General features: G+C 41.5%; 1 protein-coding gene and 1 long non-coding RNA gene across 2 annotated transcripts; one reads left to right on the forward strand and one right to left on the reverse strand.

The window, feature by feature from the left end:
* Positions 1 to 507: 507 nt before the first annotated feature.
* On the reverse strand, positions 508 to 2,043 carry LOC133158722 (uncharacterized). Its single transcript, XM_061286097.1, has 3 exons — positions 1,879 to 2,043; positions 1,200 to 1,777; positions 508 to 1,076 (listed from the first exon to the last, which is right to left on the reverse strand). The coding sequence occupies exons 2-3, from the start codon at positions 1,662 to 1,664 to the stop codon at positions 855 to 857; spliced, it is 687 nt and encodes a 228-aa protein (XP_061142081.1). The 5' UTR covers positions 1,665 to 1,777; positions 1,879 to 2,043; the 3' UTR covers positions 508 to 854.
* On the forward strand, positions 1,945 to 12,152 carry LOC133158723 (uncharacterized). Its single transcript, XR_009715275.1, has 5 exons — positions 1,945 to 2,251; positions 2,456 to 2,649; positions 3,226 to 3,331; positions 5,350 to 5,424; positions 11,636 to 12,152. It is a non-coding gene; the product is annotated as an uncharacterized LOC133158723 (long non-coding RNA).
* The last annotated feature ends 3,375 nt before the right edge of the window (positions 12,153 to 15,527 follow it).

Raw genomic sequence — 15,527 nt, forward strand, 5'->3', positions numbered from 1 at the left:
CTATTCACCCCTGATTTGTTTAACAAAATGTGAAATAATACAATATGGGATGATACAAATGTGATTGTTGAAAATGCTGGGTGCATTTTTAGAAAAGCAGCAAGGCAGGGAATGGGATGATTTCTTCAGTTCACCTCCCCGTTTTTATTTTTTGTTCATTTTTTCATGATGCTTCATCTGTTTGGCTTGAAAACTTTATCAATGTAAATATTGAACTTCATATTGGAATTGATCAATTAATTCTCATGAGTGAATGCATTAGGAAATTTCCCCAAAAATTATTAACCTTGTGAAACAAATTTTTTAATGAAGCATTTTTGAACAAGAGGCTTTTTGTTACTTCATTTGCCACAAGGTAAAGTCTATATTGGTAAAGTTTTCAAGCCATTGGCACAAGGTTAAAATTTCTATTGGTTAAGTTTTCAAGCCAATCAGATGAAGCATCATGCAAAAATAAACAAAAAATAAAAACGATAGCAACTTGAACAGACGCGTACAGTATCTGAATGATTTAACTCTATTCAGTTTTTTAATATGTCAAGTTATGAAATGCCATTACAAAGCAAATTGAACTGGGTATATCCCCTTGAACAACGTGCTTAATTATTTATGGTAGTCATTATGCATAACGTGATTGTTTGTTTCAGGTGCAAAAAGCGAAGATCCACTATCCCCAGACTATGTGCCAAGTATATTTGAGCATACCCAGTCACCTCACAAACGAAAACTCAAATGTTCAATGAAGATCTTTGAGAGAAGAAGAAATCTCAAGCAGCGCAAGAGAGAGACCGTGAGAGGGCATTGGCAGCAGCAGCACTTGTCAATATTTCCCAGTCTGTCCCTTGTGAAAATGATCAACTACCCGCTGGTGAAGATGTGGTGCACGCTGAGATTCGAAACGAAGGCATGGCGACTACTGCCACACAGACGGATATCACTGGGGAAGCAATGGATTCCCTCACTGCAGAGTGTAAAAATCTGCGTGCAGAACTTGATGAACCAATTCGCCCAGCTCTTTGTTGAAACCAAGTTGTTGATGTTGCTTGGCCCCTGGACCCTTCTTCAACCGCAGATATCTGAAAAACATTTTAATAAAAATTGTTTTCACTATGATTAGATTATTTGTAACAGGTTGGAGAACAATCAATTATTTATGATATATACATATATTAATTACTAAGTGCGAAAAAAATACAAACCTGCTCTCTGGTAATGGAATGTAACTTTTCCACCTCTGACCGGCATTTTAGTGCAAGTTCATCTGGGCTGAGTTTCATATTGCCAGAATCGTGCAGCTGTGAGAGAGGTACAGGAAGCTTTCGCTTCACTGCCCTTGGCACAAAGTTGTCAGCATAGTCAGGGACAATGCTCAAAATTGCTGGTCTTCCACCACATTCAGACAAAGCCTTGTAAAAGGCAGCTTTCTGCTCTTCAGTTGGTAGAGGAACATTCAACAGTTTTCTCGCAGCACTTTCCTCAGGAGTTGAAACTTCTGACTTTCGTTTCTGGGCTGGACGGGCAAAATCGATATTGCATCCTTCAGCATATTCTATGTGCGATGCTGATGGTTTCAGCCACTGACAAGGTAGTGATGTGCATGAAGTGGCCGTCTTCATACTATTAATGTCTCCAGGGCGAACAGGGATGCTGCTGAATGTGAACATGTTTCACCCAATCCAGCCATGCAGGTACAGTGGCAGCACAGGATCTGACCATCTTTCGCTATTGCTACCCAAGGTCTGAGGGGAGGATCATTCATCCGTTGAGAGTGTTTTACCTGAAACAGATAATATCACATACCTTATATTATTGTCAGTCCCTAATTTGTATATAATATACAAGGCTAGACCTCTTACTGTCAAGTTATGCATATTTTACCTGGCATTTGGTAAAATCTCTTCATTGGATAGCAAATCAGCCATAATTCGGATGAAATCAGTGAAAATGTAGCGCCGAAATCAAACTGAATCCGTACGAACACGTAGGAACGAGCTGGCCGGTTGACCGCCAAGATGGCGGCATAACACAAAATCACGTGATAAAATCACCTCTATAGACGTCTTCCACGTCGTGGTCACGTAACACGGACGTAACGTGTGGGCGGAGCTTCCGCCAAAATTCAAATCCGAGAGCGCGGCTCGCAACAGGTAGGAAGGCGGCAATGCCGAGCGACGCGACACGACACAGCGACGACTAACAAGAGAAATATTTTTATTTTCTGCTTGCAACTGTACCGTCCAGAGCGCACACGGTAAATACAACCCATTGTTTTTAAAAAGAAGTACTTTTGTAGCCCTGAAAAGCGAGTGAGTGTGGCGGTTGGGCGGGACGTCGAACTCGGCGTCTGCTTTCAGCCACAGACGCCGAATTTCGACGATTCTCCCTGGTCAACGGTTGTAAATGATCGCGTTGATTAAAAAAGAGAACTATATATAACTCTAATTTACCGTTTTAGATAATATTACGCCGCAGTCATGTGACGCGGACGTGACGTCGGTGGGTGGAGCTTCCGCCAAAATTCAAATCCGAGGACGCGGCTTGCAACTGGACGTAGGAAGGCGGCAATGCCGAGAAACGCGACGCAGCGACGACTAACAAGAGAAATATTTTTATTTCCTGCTTGCAACTGGACCGTCTAGAGCGTACACGGTAAATACAACTCATTGTTTTTAAAAAGAAGTACTTTTGTTGCCCTGAAAAGCGAGTGAGTGCGCCGGCTACGTCGAACTCTGCGTCTGCGGCCTACCACAGAGGCCGAATTTCGACGATTCTCCCTGGTCAACGGTTGTAAATGATCGCGTTGAATAAAAAAGTGAACTTTATTTAACTCTAATTTACCGTTTTAGATAATATTACGTTGCAGTCATGTGACGCCGATGTGATTTCAATTGGCGCTACTCCCGCCGAGATTATAATTCGTGGGCGCGAATACAAACTCGGCGATTATCAACAGAAATATCTTTAATTTCTGCTTGCAACTGGACCGTCTAGAGCAGGGGTGGGCAAACTTTTTGACTCGCCGGCCGAACCGGGAACCAGGAGCAGATGGCCGTAGTGTTTAAAGAGATTTACTTTTGTGTAGTTTGACTAAAGTAGTCGATGTAGCTAGCGTCCAGTGTAATAGCAATGTGTAGCTGAGTAGCTAACCCTAGCTGAAACGTAGTTGCGTTGCATCTGCGTATGTTGGTTGAGGTTAAATGTTAACGTTTAATTTCATTCCATTAGGTTCAACGTTGTTTGTTTGCTGTATGTTTTCCACTGTAAGAAGAAGAAGAATGTAAGAAGAATGACTATACAAATCAATTGGAGGCTTGCTTCATTGATCACAACCGTGAGTACCCCTTTCTTCCTCCATTTATGTTCAACACTATTTCATGTCTAACAGTAATTAATGTAACACATAACCATAAGTAAATTGAGTGTGGGCACTCTCAAATTAACATATGTGATTATACTGTGTAATCTGTCACCGAGTATATTGTTGCAAAGTAATATAAGAAAATATCCAAAATTGTAATTCAGAATAGTTTTCAAAAGAAGGCCATTATAATTATATACAAATCTGGTTACCCTGAACATAATAACAAGCTATTTCTTAAATCCCAAATTCTTCAATTCAAAGATTTGGTCAATTATCAGACTGCTCAAATGATGCTCAAAGCGAAGCTAAACTGTTTACCCCAAAAATATTCAAAAAACTTCTATCAATTCAACTAAGTGTTTAATATGGCCTATCAGGGCTGAAATCAAAAATTGGCACCATCATGTGGTGAAATGTGGAATTGCAGCACATCCAATTTTGCCTGGGAACAAACGGATTAAATAAATCTTACTTCTCTTCTTGTCACTCCTTCTCAAACAAGTAAATTGCCCATTTTGCGCAGTAGATGTTCTGTTAATACCTAGTATTTATACAAAGTCATAATTTAAATTACTTTCAACATTCATTCATCCATTCAAGAAAGATCCAAAGTAGTAATCCAGAATAGTTTTTAACAGAAGGCCATTCGAATTGTAAACAAATCTGATTACCTTGAACATGATAACAAGCTATTTCTTAAATCCTAAATTCCTCAATTCAAAGATTTGGTTGATTATCAGACTGCTCAAATGATGCTCAAAGCGAAGCTAAACTGTTTACCTAAAAATATTCAAAAGCATATACAAACTATGTCTAATTCAGAACATTCATGTTACTTCTCTCGGTCTTATTACCAACTTCTATCAATTCAACTAAGTGTTTAATATGGCCTATCAGGGCCGAAGTCAAAATCTGGCACCATCATGTGGTGGAATCTGGAATTGCAGCACATCCAATTTTGCCTGGGAACAAACATATTAAATAAGTCTTAGTTCTCTTCTTGCCACTCATTCTAAAACAAGTAAATTGCCCATTTTGCGCAGTAGGTGTTCTGTTAATACCTAGTATTTATACAAAGTCATAGTTTAAATTACTTTCAACATTCATTCATCCATTCAAGAAAGATCCAAAGTAGTAATCCAGAATAGTTTTTAAAAGAAGGCCATTCGAATTTTAAACAAATCTGATTACCTTGAACATGATAACAAGCTAACTCTTAAATCCTAAATTCTTCAATTCAAAGATTTGGTTGATTATCAGACTGCTCAAATGATGCTCAAAGCGAAGCTAAACTGTTTACCTAAAAAGATTCAAAAGCATATTCAAACTATGTCTAATTCAGAACATTCATGTTACTCCACTCGGTCTTATTACCAACTTCTATCAATTCAACTAAGTGTTTAATATGGCCTATCAGAGCTGAAGTCAAAATCTGGCACCATCATGTGGTGGAATCTGGAATTGCAGCACATCCAATTTTGCCTGGGAACAAACAGATTAAATAAGTCTTACTTCTCTTCTTGCCACTCCTTCTCAAACAAGTAAATTGCCCATTTTGCACAGTAGATGTTTTGTTAATACCTAGTATTTATACAAAGTCATAATTTAAATTACTTTCAACATTCATTCATCCATTCAACCACCGTGACTCCACTCGCTCTTATTACCAACTTCTATCAATTAAACTAAGCATTTAATACATCCTATAAGGTCTCAAGTCACGATTTGGCACCATACTTTGTTGAAATCTGCAATTGCAGCAAATGCAATTTTGCCAGGGAACAAAAATAAATTAAATAAACTAAATAAGTCTTACTTCTTCCCATTAAATAAATTAATAAGTCTTGCTATTCCCCACTCCTTTTCAAAAAAGTAGTTTAAAACGAGGGCCCCTCCCTCAATCTTTAACCCTAACCTCGCACGTCACATTGTGTTGTATCTGTGAATGTTGGTTGAGGCCAAATGATAGTTTTCTTTCATTCCTTTAGGTTCCACGCTGTTCGTTGCCAGTATGTTTGAAAGATACAAAGTACAACGTTTGCACGTTGGCGAAGACGTCTCCGGTGAGTCCTTCCTTCCTTTTTATTCATGGGAAAGTCACAGACAACAATAGCTAATGTAACACATTGTTAGAGGTAACTACATTTGTCTTAAATTGGATAGATTACTTGTTCCCACACCTTTTCGAACAAGTAAACTGGCCATTTGTGCAGGGGATTTTCTGTTTATACCTAGTATTTATACAGTCATCATTTAAATGAACAAATAAGATTCATTCACTCACTCATTCATTCAAAATATCCAAAGTTGTGTGTGCTATGTGTAGATGAGAATAGATCTCATGTTACTCCACTCGCTCATACGACCAACTTCTATCAATTTAGCTAAGCGTTTAATACGTCCTAGCAGGTCTCAAGTCAAGATTTGGCACTGTGCTTTGTTAAAATTTGCAATTGCAGCATATCCAATTTTGCCTGGGAACAAAAATAGATTAAACAAACTAAAGTCTTACTCCTTCCCATTAAATAAATGAAATAAGTCTCTCTTCTTCACAGTCCTTTTCAAACAAGTAAACTGGCCATTTTGTGCAGTAGTTATTGTGTTCACAACTAGTATTTATCCAAATTCATAATTGAAATGACTTCATTTATCCATTTTGGAAATTTGGAATTCCAGCAAATCCATTCTTCCCATTAAATAAAGTCTTACTTTTTCCCTTTAAATAAACGAAATAAGTCTTACTTCCCACTGCTTTTCAAACAAGTAAAGTGTGAGAGGCTAAGAGGCTAGGTGCTAAGAGGCTAGGTGCTAAGAGGCTAGGTGCTAAGAGGCTAGGTGCTAAGAGGCTAGGTGCTAAGGGGCTAGGTGCTAAGGGGCTAGGTGCTAAGGGGCTAGGTGCTAAGGGGCTAGGTGCTAAGAGGCTAGGTGCTAAGGTCTGATGTGGTTAGGTGCTAAGGTCTGATGTGGTTAGGTGCTAAGGTCTGATGTGGTTAGGTGCTAAGGTCTGATGTGGTTAGGTGCTAAGGTCTGATGTGGTTAGGTGCTAAAGTCTGATGTGGTTAGGTGCTATTGTGCTAAAGGTGCTAAAGGTGGTTATGTGCTAAAGGTGCTATTGTGCTAAAGGTGCTATTGTGCTAAAGGTGCTATTGTGCCATGTGCTAAAGGTGCTATTGTGCCATGTGCTAAAGGTGCTATTGTGCCATGTGCTAAAGGTGCTATTGTGCTATGTGCTAGGTGCTAAAGGTGGTTTTGTTCTAGGTACTAAAGGTGGTTTTGTTCTAGGTACTAAAGGTGGTTTTGTTCTAGGTACTAAAGGTGCTAAAAATGCTTTTGTGCTAGGTGCTAAAAGTGCGATTGTGCTATGTGCTAAAGGTGCTATTGTGCTATGTGCTGAAGGTGCTATTGTGCTATGTGCTATTGTGCTATTGTGCTAAAGATAGTATTGTGCTATGCGCTATTGTGCTATTGTGCTAAAGATAGTATTGTGCTATAAGGTGCTATTTTGCTATGTGCCAAAGGTGGTATTTTGCTATGTGCCAATGGTGCTATTTTGCTATGTGCTAAAGGTGCTATGTTGCAAAATGTGCTAAAAGTGCTATTGTGCTATGTGCTAAAGGTGCTATTTTGCTATGTGCTATAGGTGCTATTTTGCTATGTGCTAAAGATGCTATGTGCTAAAGGTGCCAAAGGTGCTATTTTGCTATGTGCTAAAGGTGCCAAAAGTGCTATTTTGCCATTTGCTAAAGGTGCCAAAAGTGCTATTTTGCTATGTGCTAAAGGTGCCAAAGGTGCTATTTGCTATGTGCTAAAGGTGCCAAAGGTGCTATTTTGCTATGTGCTAAAGGTGCCAAAGGTGCTATTTTGCTATGTGCTAAAGGTGCCATTTTGCTAGGTGCTAAAGGTGCTAAAGGTGCCATTTTGCTAGGTGCTAAAGGTGCTAAAGGTGCCATTTTGCTAGGTGCTAAAGGTGCTAAAGTTGCCATTTTGCTATGTGCTAAAGGGGCTAAAGGTGCTATTTTGCTATGTGCTAAAGGTGCTAAAGGTGCTATTTTGCTATGTGCTAAAGGTGCTAAATGTGCTATTTTGCTAGGTGCTAAAGGTGCTAAATGTGTTATTTTGCTAGGTGCTAAAGGTGCTAAAGGTGCTAAAGGTGCTAAAGGTGCTAAAGGTGCTAAAGGTGCTAAAGGTGCTAAAGGTGCTAAGTGTGCTAAGTGTGCTAAGTGTGCTAAAAGTGCTAAAAGTGCTAAAAGTGCTAAAAGTGCTAAAAGTGCTAAAAGTGCTAAAAGTGCTAAAAGTGCTAATTTGCTATGTGCTAAAAGTGCTAATTTGCTATGTGCTAAAGGTGCTAAAAGTGTTATGGGCGCTAAAGGTGCTCTTTGCTGCCATGTGCTCTTTGCTGCCATGTGCTCTTTGCTGCCATGTGCTCTTTGCTGCCATGTGCTCTTTGCTGCCATGTGCTCTTTGCTGCCATGTGCTCTTTGCTGCCATGTGCTCTTTGCTGCCATGTGCTCTTTGCTGCCATGTGCTCTTGTGCGCGATGTGCGCTATTTTGCCTTGTGCACTATGTGCGCTATTTTGCCTTGTGCACTATGTGCGCTATTTTGCCTTGTGCACTATGTGCGCTATTTTGCCTTGTGCACTATGTGCGCTATTTTGCCTTGTGCACTATGTGCGCTATTTTGCCTTGTGCACTATGTGCGCTATTTTGCCTTGTGCACTATGTGCGCTATTTTGCCATGTGCTCTTGTGCGCTATGTGCGCTATTTTGCCATGTGCTCTTGTGCGCTATGTGCGCTATTTTGCCATGTGCTCTTGTGCGCTATGTGCGCTATTTTGCCTTGTGCGCTATGTGCGCTATGTGCGCTATTTTGCCATGTGCGCTATGTGCGCTATGTGCGCTATTTTGCCATGTGCTCTTGTGCGCTATTTTGCCATGTGCTCTTGTGCGCTATTTTGCCATGTGCTCTTGTGCGCTATTTTGCCATGTGCTCTTGTGCGCTATTTTGCCATGTGCTCTTGTGCGCTATGTGCGCTATTTTGCCATGTGCTCTTGTGCGCTATGCGCGCTATTTTGCCATGTGCTCTTGTGCGCTATGCGCGCTATTTTGCCATGTGCTCTTGTGCGCTATGTTGCTATGCGCGCTATGTTGCCATGTGCTCTTGTGCGCTATGTTGCTATGCGCGCTATGTTGCCATGTGCTCTTGTGCGCTATGTTGCTATGCGCGCTATGTTGCCATATGCTCTTGTGCGCTATGTTGCTATGCGCGCTATGTTGCCATGTGCTCTTGTGCGCTATGTTGCTATGCGCGCTATGTTGCCATGTGCTCTTGTGCGCTATGTTGCTATGCGCGCTATGTTGCCATGTGCTCTTGTGCGCTATGTTGCTATGCGCGCTATGTTGCCATTTGCTCTTGCGCGCTATGTTGCCATGTGCTCTTGTGCGCTATGTTGCTATGCGCGCTATGTTGCCATGTGCTCTTGTGCGCTATGTTGCTATGCGCGCTATGTTGCCATGTGCTCTTGTGCGCTATGTTGCCATGCGCGCTATGTTGCCATGTGCTCTTGCGCGCTATGTTGCCATGTGCTCTTGTGCGCTATGTTGCTATGCGCGCTATGTTGCCATGTGCTCTTGTGCGCTATGTTGCTATGCGCGCTATGTTGCCATGTGCTCTTGTGCGCTATGTTGCTATGCGCGCTATGTTGCCATGTGCTCTTGTGCGCTATGTTGCTATGCGCGCTATGTTGCCATGTGCTCTTGTGCGCTATGTTGCTATGCGCGCTATGTTGCCATGTGCTCTTGTGCGCTATGTTGCTATGCGCGCTATGTTGCCATGTGCTCTTGTGCGCTATGTTGCTATGCGCGCTATGTTGCCATTTGCTCTTGCGCGCTATGTTGCCATGTGCTCTTGTGCGCTATGTTGCTATGCGCGCTATGTTGCCATGTGCTCTTGTGCGCTATGTTGCTATGCGCGCTATGTTGCCATGTGCTCTTGTGCGCTATGTTGCCATGCGCGCTATGTTGCCATGTGCTCTTGCGCGCTATGTTGCTATGCGCGCTATGTTGCCATGCGCGCTATGTTGCCATGCGCTCTTGTGCGCTATGTTGCCATGTGCGCTATGTTGCCATGCGCGCTATGTTGCCATGTGCTCTTGTGCGCTGTTGCCATGCGCGCTATGTTGCCATGTGCTCTTGCGCGCTATGTTGCCATGTGCTCTTGTGCGCTATGTTGCTATGCGCGCTATGTTGCCATGTGCTCTTGTGCGCTATGTTGCTATGCGCGCTATGTTGCCATGTGCTCTTGTCCGCTATGTTGCTATGCGCGCTATGTTGCCATGTGCTCTTGTGCGCTATGTTGCTATGCGCGCTATGTTGCCATGTGCTCTTGTGCGCTATGTTGCTATGCGCGCTATGTTGCCATGTGCTCTTGTGCGCTCTGTTGCTATGCGCGCTATGTTGCCATGTGCTCTTGTGCGCTCTGTTGCTATGCGCGCTATGTTGCCATGTGCTCTTGTGCGCTCTGTTGCTATGCGCGCTATGTTGCCATGTGCTCTTGTGTGCTCTGTTGCTATGCGCGCTATGTTGCCATGTGCTCTTGTGCGCTCTGTTGCTATGCGCGCTATGTTGCCATGTGCTCTTGTGCGCTCTGTTGCTATGCGCGCTATGTTGCCATGTGCTCTTGTGCGCTCTGTTGCTATGCGCGCTATGTTGCTATGCGCGCTATGTTGCCATGTGCTCTTGTGCGCTCTGTTGCTATGCGCGCTATGTTGCTATGCGCGCTATGTTGCCATGTGCTCTTGTGCGCTCTGTTGCCATGTGCTCTTGTGCGCTCTGTTGCTATGCGCGCTATGTTGCTATGCGCGCTATGTTGCCATGTGCTCTTGTGCGCTATGTTGCTATGCGCGCTATGTTGCCATGTGCTCTTGTGCGCTATGTTGCTATGCGCGCTATGTTGCTATGCGCGCTATGTTGCCATGTGCTCTTGTGCACTATGTTGCTATGCGCGCTATGTTGCCATGTGCTCTTGTGCGCTATGTTGCTATGCGCGCTATGTTGCCATGTGCTTTTGTGCGCTATGTTGCTATGCGCGCTATGTTGCCATGTGCTCTTGTGCGCTATGTTGCTATGCGCGCTATGTTGCCATGTGCTCTTGTGCGCTATGTTGCTAAAGGTTCGCTATGTTGCCATGTGCTCTTGTGCGCTATGTTGCTAAAGGTGCGCTATGTTGCCATTTGCTCTTGTGCGCTATGTTGCTAAAGGTGCGCTATGTCGCTAAAGGTGCGCTATTTTGCTATGTTAAGTCAAAGTCTGCTTTATTGTCAACGTCTTCACATGGCGAGACACACAGAGATCAAAATTACGTTTTCCCTATCCCACGGTGACAAGACATATTACACGATAGACAAGTAAACGACGCAATATAAAAAACAAGAAGGCACAAACAATAAATAATAAGAGTAATAATAAATAATAAATAAACAGATAACACAACAAATAAGAGCCAGTGTGCATACTACAGACAGTAAAAGTACAGGACGCTACGCAGAACGGGGAAGCGAGTTCAGGATCCTGACAGCCTGGAGTATGAAGCTGTTTGAGAGTCTGGTGGTGCGGGAGCGCAGGCTTCTGTACCTCTTCCCAGAGGGCAGAAGCTCGAACAGAGAGTGAGCGGGGTGACTCACATCACTCACAATCGTGGTCTCCTTGCGGGTGAGATGGGAGGTGTAAATGTCCTTCAAGGAGGGGAGCGAAGCACCAATAATCTTACCAGCCGTGTTCACTATGCGCTGCAAGTTGTAGTCAGTGCAGCCGCCACCCCAAACAGCAATACAGCTGGAGAGGACGCTCTCAATGGTGCCGCGGTAAAATGTAGTCATGACGGCCAGAGGAGCGCTCGCTCGCCTGAGTTTCCGCAGGAAGTACAGGCGGTGCTGGGCTTTCTTTGTCAGTGATGCGGTGTTGGTGGTTGCTATGTGCGCCATGTTGCTATGTGCGCCATGTTGCTATGTGCGCTATGTTGCTATGTGCGCTATGTTGCTATGTGCGCTTTGTTGCTATGTGCGCTATGTTGCTATTTTGCTGTGTGCGCTATGTTGCTAAAGGTGCGCTATGTTGCTAAAGGTGCGCTATGTTGCTAAAGGTGCGCTATAAAAAGCACCTTTAGCACATAGCAAGCTAAAGGTGCATTTTTTGCTATGTGCTGAAGGTGCCATTGGTGCCGTATCTGCGAATATTGGTTGAGGCCAAATGATAAAGTTTTCTTTCATTCCTTTAGGTTCCACGGTGTTCGTTGCTTGTATGTTTGAAGGACACAAATACAAAGTACAACGTTTGCACGTTGGCGAAGACGTCTCCGGTGAGTCCTTCCTTCCTTTTTATTCACGGGAAAGACAACAATAGCTAAAGTAACACATTGTTAGAGATAACTACATTTGTTTTAAATTGGATAGATTACTTGTTCACACACCTTTTCAAACAAGTAAACTGGGCATTTTGTGCAGGAGAATTTCTGTTTACCTAGTATTCACACAGTCATCATTTTCTTGTTTTTATATTATGTCGTTTACTTGTTTGTCTATAGTGTAATATGTCTCGTCACCGTGGGATAGTGAAAACGTAATTTCGGTTTCTTTGTGTCTTGACATGTAAAGAGATTGACAATAAAGCTGACTTTGACTTTGACTAAATGAACAAATAAGATTCATTCACTCACTCATTCATTCAAAATATCCAAAGTTGTGTGTGCTATGTGTAGATGAGAATAGATCTCATGTTACTTCATTTGCTGTGTTGTTTTTTGTCCTATGTGCCAAAAGTGGTGTTGTTTTTTTCCCTATGTGCCAAAAGTGGTGTTGTTTTTTTCCCTATGTGCCAAAAGTGCTGTTGTTTTTTTCCCTATGTGCCAAAAGTGCTGTTGTTTTTTTCCCTATGTGCCAAAAGTGCTGTTGTTTTTTTCCCTATGTGCCAAAAGTGCTGTTGTTTTTTTCCCTATGTGCCAAAAGTGCTGTTGTTTTTTTCCCTATGTGCCAAAAGTGCTGTTGTTTTTTTCCCTATGTGCCAAAAGTGCTGTTGTTTTTTTCCCTATGTGCCAAAAGTGCTGTTGTTTTTTTCCCCTATGTGCCAAAAGTGCTGTTGTTTTTTTCCCCTATGTGCCAAAAGTGCTGTTGTTTTTTTCCCTATGTGCCAAAAGTGCTGTTGTTTTTTTCCCTATGTGCCAAAAGTGCTGTTGTTTTTTCCCTATGTGCCAAAAGTGCTGTTGTTTTTTTCCCTTTGTGCCAAAAGTGCTGTTGTTTTTCAATGTGCCAAAAGTGCTGTTGTTTTTCAATGTGCCAAAAGTGCTGTTGTTTTTCAATGTGCCAAAAGTGCTGTTGTTTTTCAATGTGCCAAAAGTGCTGTTGTTTTTCAATGTGCCAAAAGTGCTGTTGTGTTTTTTTCAATGTGCCAAAAGTGCTGTTGTGTTTTTTTCAATGTGCCAAAAGTGCTGTTGTGTTTTTTTTCAATGTGCCAAAAGTGCTGTTGTGTTTTTTTTCAATGTGCCAAAAGTGCTGTTGTGTTTTTTCTCAATGTGCCAAAAGTGCTGTTGTGTTTTTTTTCAATGTGCCAAAAGTGCTGTTGTGTTTTTTTTCAATGTGCCAAAAGTGCTGTTGTGTGTTTTTTTTCAATGTGCCAAAAGTGCTGTTGTGTGTTTTTTTTTCAATGTGCCAAAAGTGCTGTTGTGTGTTTTTTTTTCAATGTGCCAAAAGTGCTGTTGTGTGTTTTTTTTTCAATGTGCCAAAAGTGCTGTTGTGTGTTTTTTTTTCAATGTGCCAAAAGTGCTGTTGTGTGTTTTTTTTTTCCAATGTGCCAAAAGTGCTGTTGTGTGGTTTTTTTTTCAATGTGCCAAAAGTGCTGTTGTGTGGTTTTTTTTTCAATGTGCCAAAAGTGCTGTTGTGTGGTTTTTTTTTCAATGTGCCAAAAGTGCTGTTGTGTGGTTTTTTTTTCAATGTGCCAAAAGTGCTGTTGTGTGGTTTTTTTTTCAATGTGCCAAAAGTGCTGTTGTGTGGTTTTTTTTTCAATGTGCCAAAAGTGCTGTTGTGTGGGTTTTTTTTCAATGTGCCAAAAGTGCTGTTGTGTGTTTTTTTTTCAATGTGCCAAAAGTGCTGTTGTGTGTTTTTTTTTCAATGTGCCAAAAGTGCTGTTGTGTGTTTTTTTTCCAATGTGCCAAAAGTGCTGTTGTGTGTTTTTTTTCCAATGTGCCAAAAGTGCTGTTGTGTGTTTTTTTTCCAATGTGCCAAAAGTGCTGTTGTGTGTTTTTTTTCCAATGTGCCAAAAGTGCTGTTTTTTTTCAATGTGCCAAAAGTGCTGTTGTTTTTCAATGTGCCAAAAGTGCTGTTTATTTTCTACACAAGTGCTGTTGTTTATTTTCTACACAAGTGCTGTTGTTTATTTTCTACACAAGTGCCACAAGTGCTGTTGTTTATTTTCTATGTGCCACAAGTGCTGTTGTTTATTTTCTATGTGCCACAAGTGCTGTTGATTATTTTCTATGTGCCACAAGTGCTGTTGATTATTTTCTACACAAGTGCCACAAGTGCTGTTGATTATTTTCTACACAAGTGCCACAAGTGCTGTTGATTATTTTCTACACAAGTGCCACAAGTGCTGTTGATTATTTTCTACACAAGTGCCACAAGTGCTGTTGATTATTTTCTACACAAGTGCCACAAGTGCTGTTGATTATTTTCTACACAAGTGCTGTTGATCATTTTCTACACAAGTGCTGTTGATCATTTTCTACACAAGTGCCACAAGTGCTGTTGTTTATTTTCTACACAAGTGCCACAAGTGCTGTTGTTTAGTTTCTACACAAGTGCCACAAGTGCTGTTGTTTATTTTCTACACAAGTGCCACAAGTGCTGTTGTTTATTTTCTACACAAGTGCTGTAGTTTATTTTCTACACAAGTGCTGTAGTTTATTTTCTACACAAGTGCTGTTGTTTATATTCTATGTGCCACAAGTGCTGTTGTTTATTTTCTATGTGCCACAAGTGCTGTTGTTTATTTTCTACACAAGTGCTGTTGTTTATTTTCTACAAAAGTGCCACAAGTGCTGTTGTTTATTTTCTACACAAGTGCTGTTGTTTATTTTCTATGTGCCACAAGTGCTGTTGTTTATTTTCTACGCAAGTGCTGTTTATTTTCTACGCAAGTGCTGTTGTTTATTTTCTATGTGCCACAAGTGCTGTTCTTTATTTTGTACGCAAGTGCTGTTGTTTATTTTCTACACGAGTGCTGTTGTTTATATTCTACACGAGTGCTGTTGTTTATTTTCTACACGAGTGCTGTTGTTTATTTTCTACACGAGTGCCACAAGTGCTGTTGTTTATTTTCTACACGAGTGCCACAAGTGCTGTTGTTTATTTTCTACACGAGTGCCACAAGTGCTGTTGTTTATTTTCTACACGAGTGCCACAAGTGGTGCTGTTTATTTTCTACACGAGTGCCACAAGTGGTGCTGTTTATTTTCTACACGAGTGCCACAAGTGCTGTTGTTTATTTTCTACACGAGTGCCACAAGTGGTGCTGTTTATTTTCTACACGAGTGCCACAAGTGCTGTTGTTTATTTTCTACACGAGTGCCACAAGTGCTGTTGTTTATTTTCTACACAAGTGCTGTTGTTTATTTTCTACACAAGTGCCACAAGTGCTGCTGTTTATTTTCTACACAAGTGCCACAAGTGCTGCTGTTTATTTTCTACACAAGTGCCACAAGTGCTGCTGTTTATTTTCTACACAAGTGCCACAAGTGCTGTTGTTTATTTTCTACACAAGTGCCACAAGTGCTGTTGTTTATTTTCTACACAAGTGCTGTTGTTTATTTTCTACACAAGTGCCACAAGTGCTGTTGTTTATTTTCTACACAAGTGCTGTTGTTTATTTTCTATGTGCCACAAGTGCTGTTGTTTATTTTCTATGTGCCACAAGTGCTGTTCTTTATTTTCTACGCAAGTGCTGTTTATTTTCTACGCAAGTGCTGTTGTTTATTTTCTATGTGCCACAAGTGCTGTTCTTTATTTTGTACGCAAGTGCTGTTGTTTATTTTGTACGCAAGTGCTGTTGTTTATTTTGTACGCAAGTGCCGTTGTTTATTTTGTACGCAAGTGCCGTTGTTTATTTTGTACGCAAGT

Source organism: Syngnathus typhle, linkage group LG8 (assembly GCF_033458585.1).
Source record: "Syngnathus typhle isolate RoL2023-S1 ecotype Sweden linkage group LG8, RoL_Styp_1.0, whole genome shotgun sequence".
Lineage (NCBI taxonomy): Eukaryota > Metazoa > Chordata > Actinopteri > Syngnathiformes > Syngnathidae > Syngnathus > Syngnathus typhle.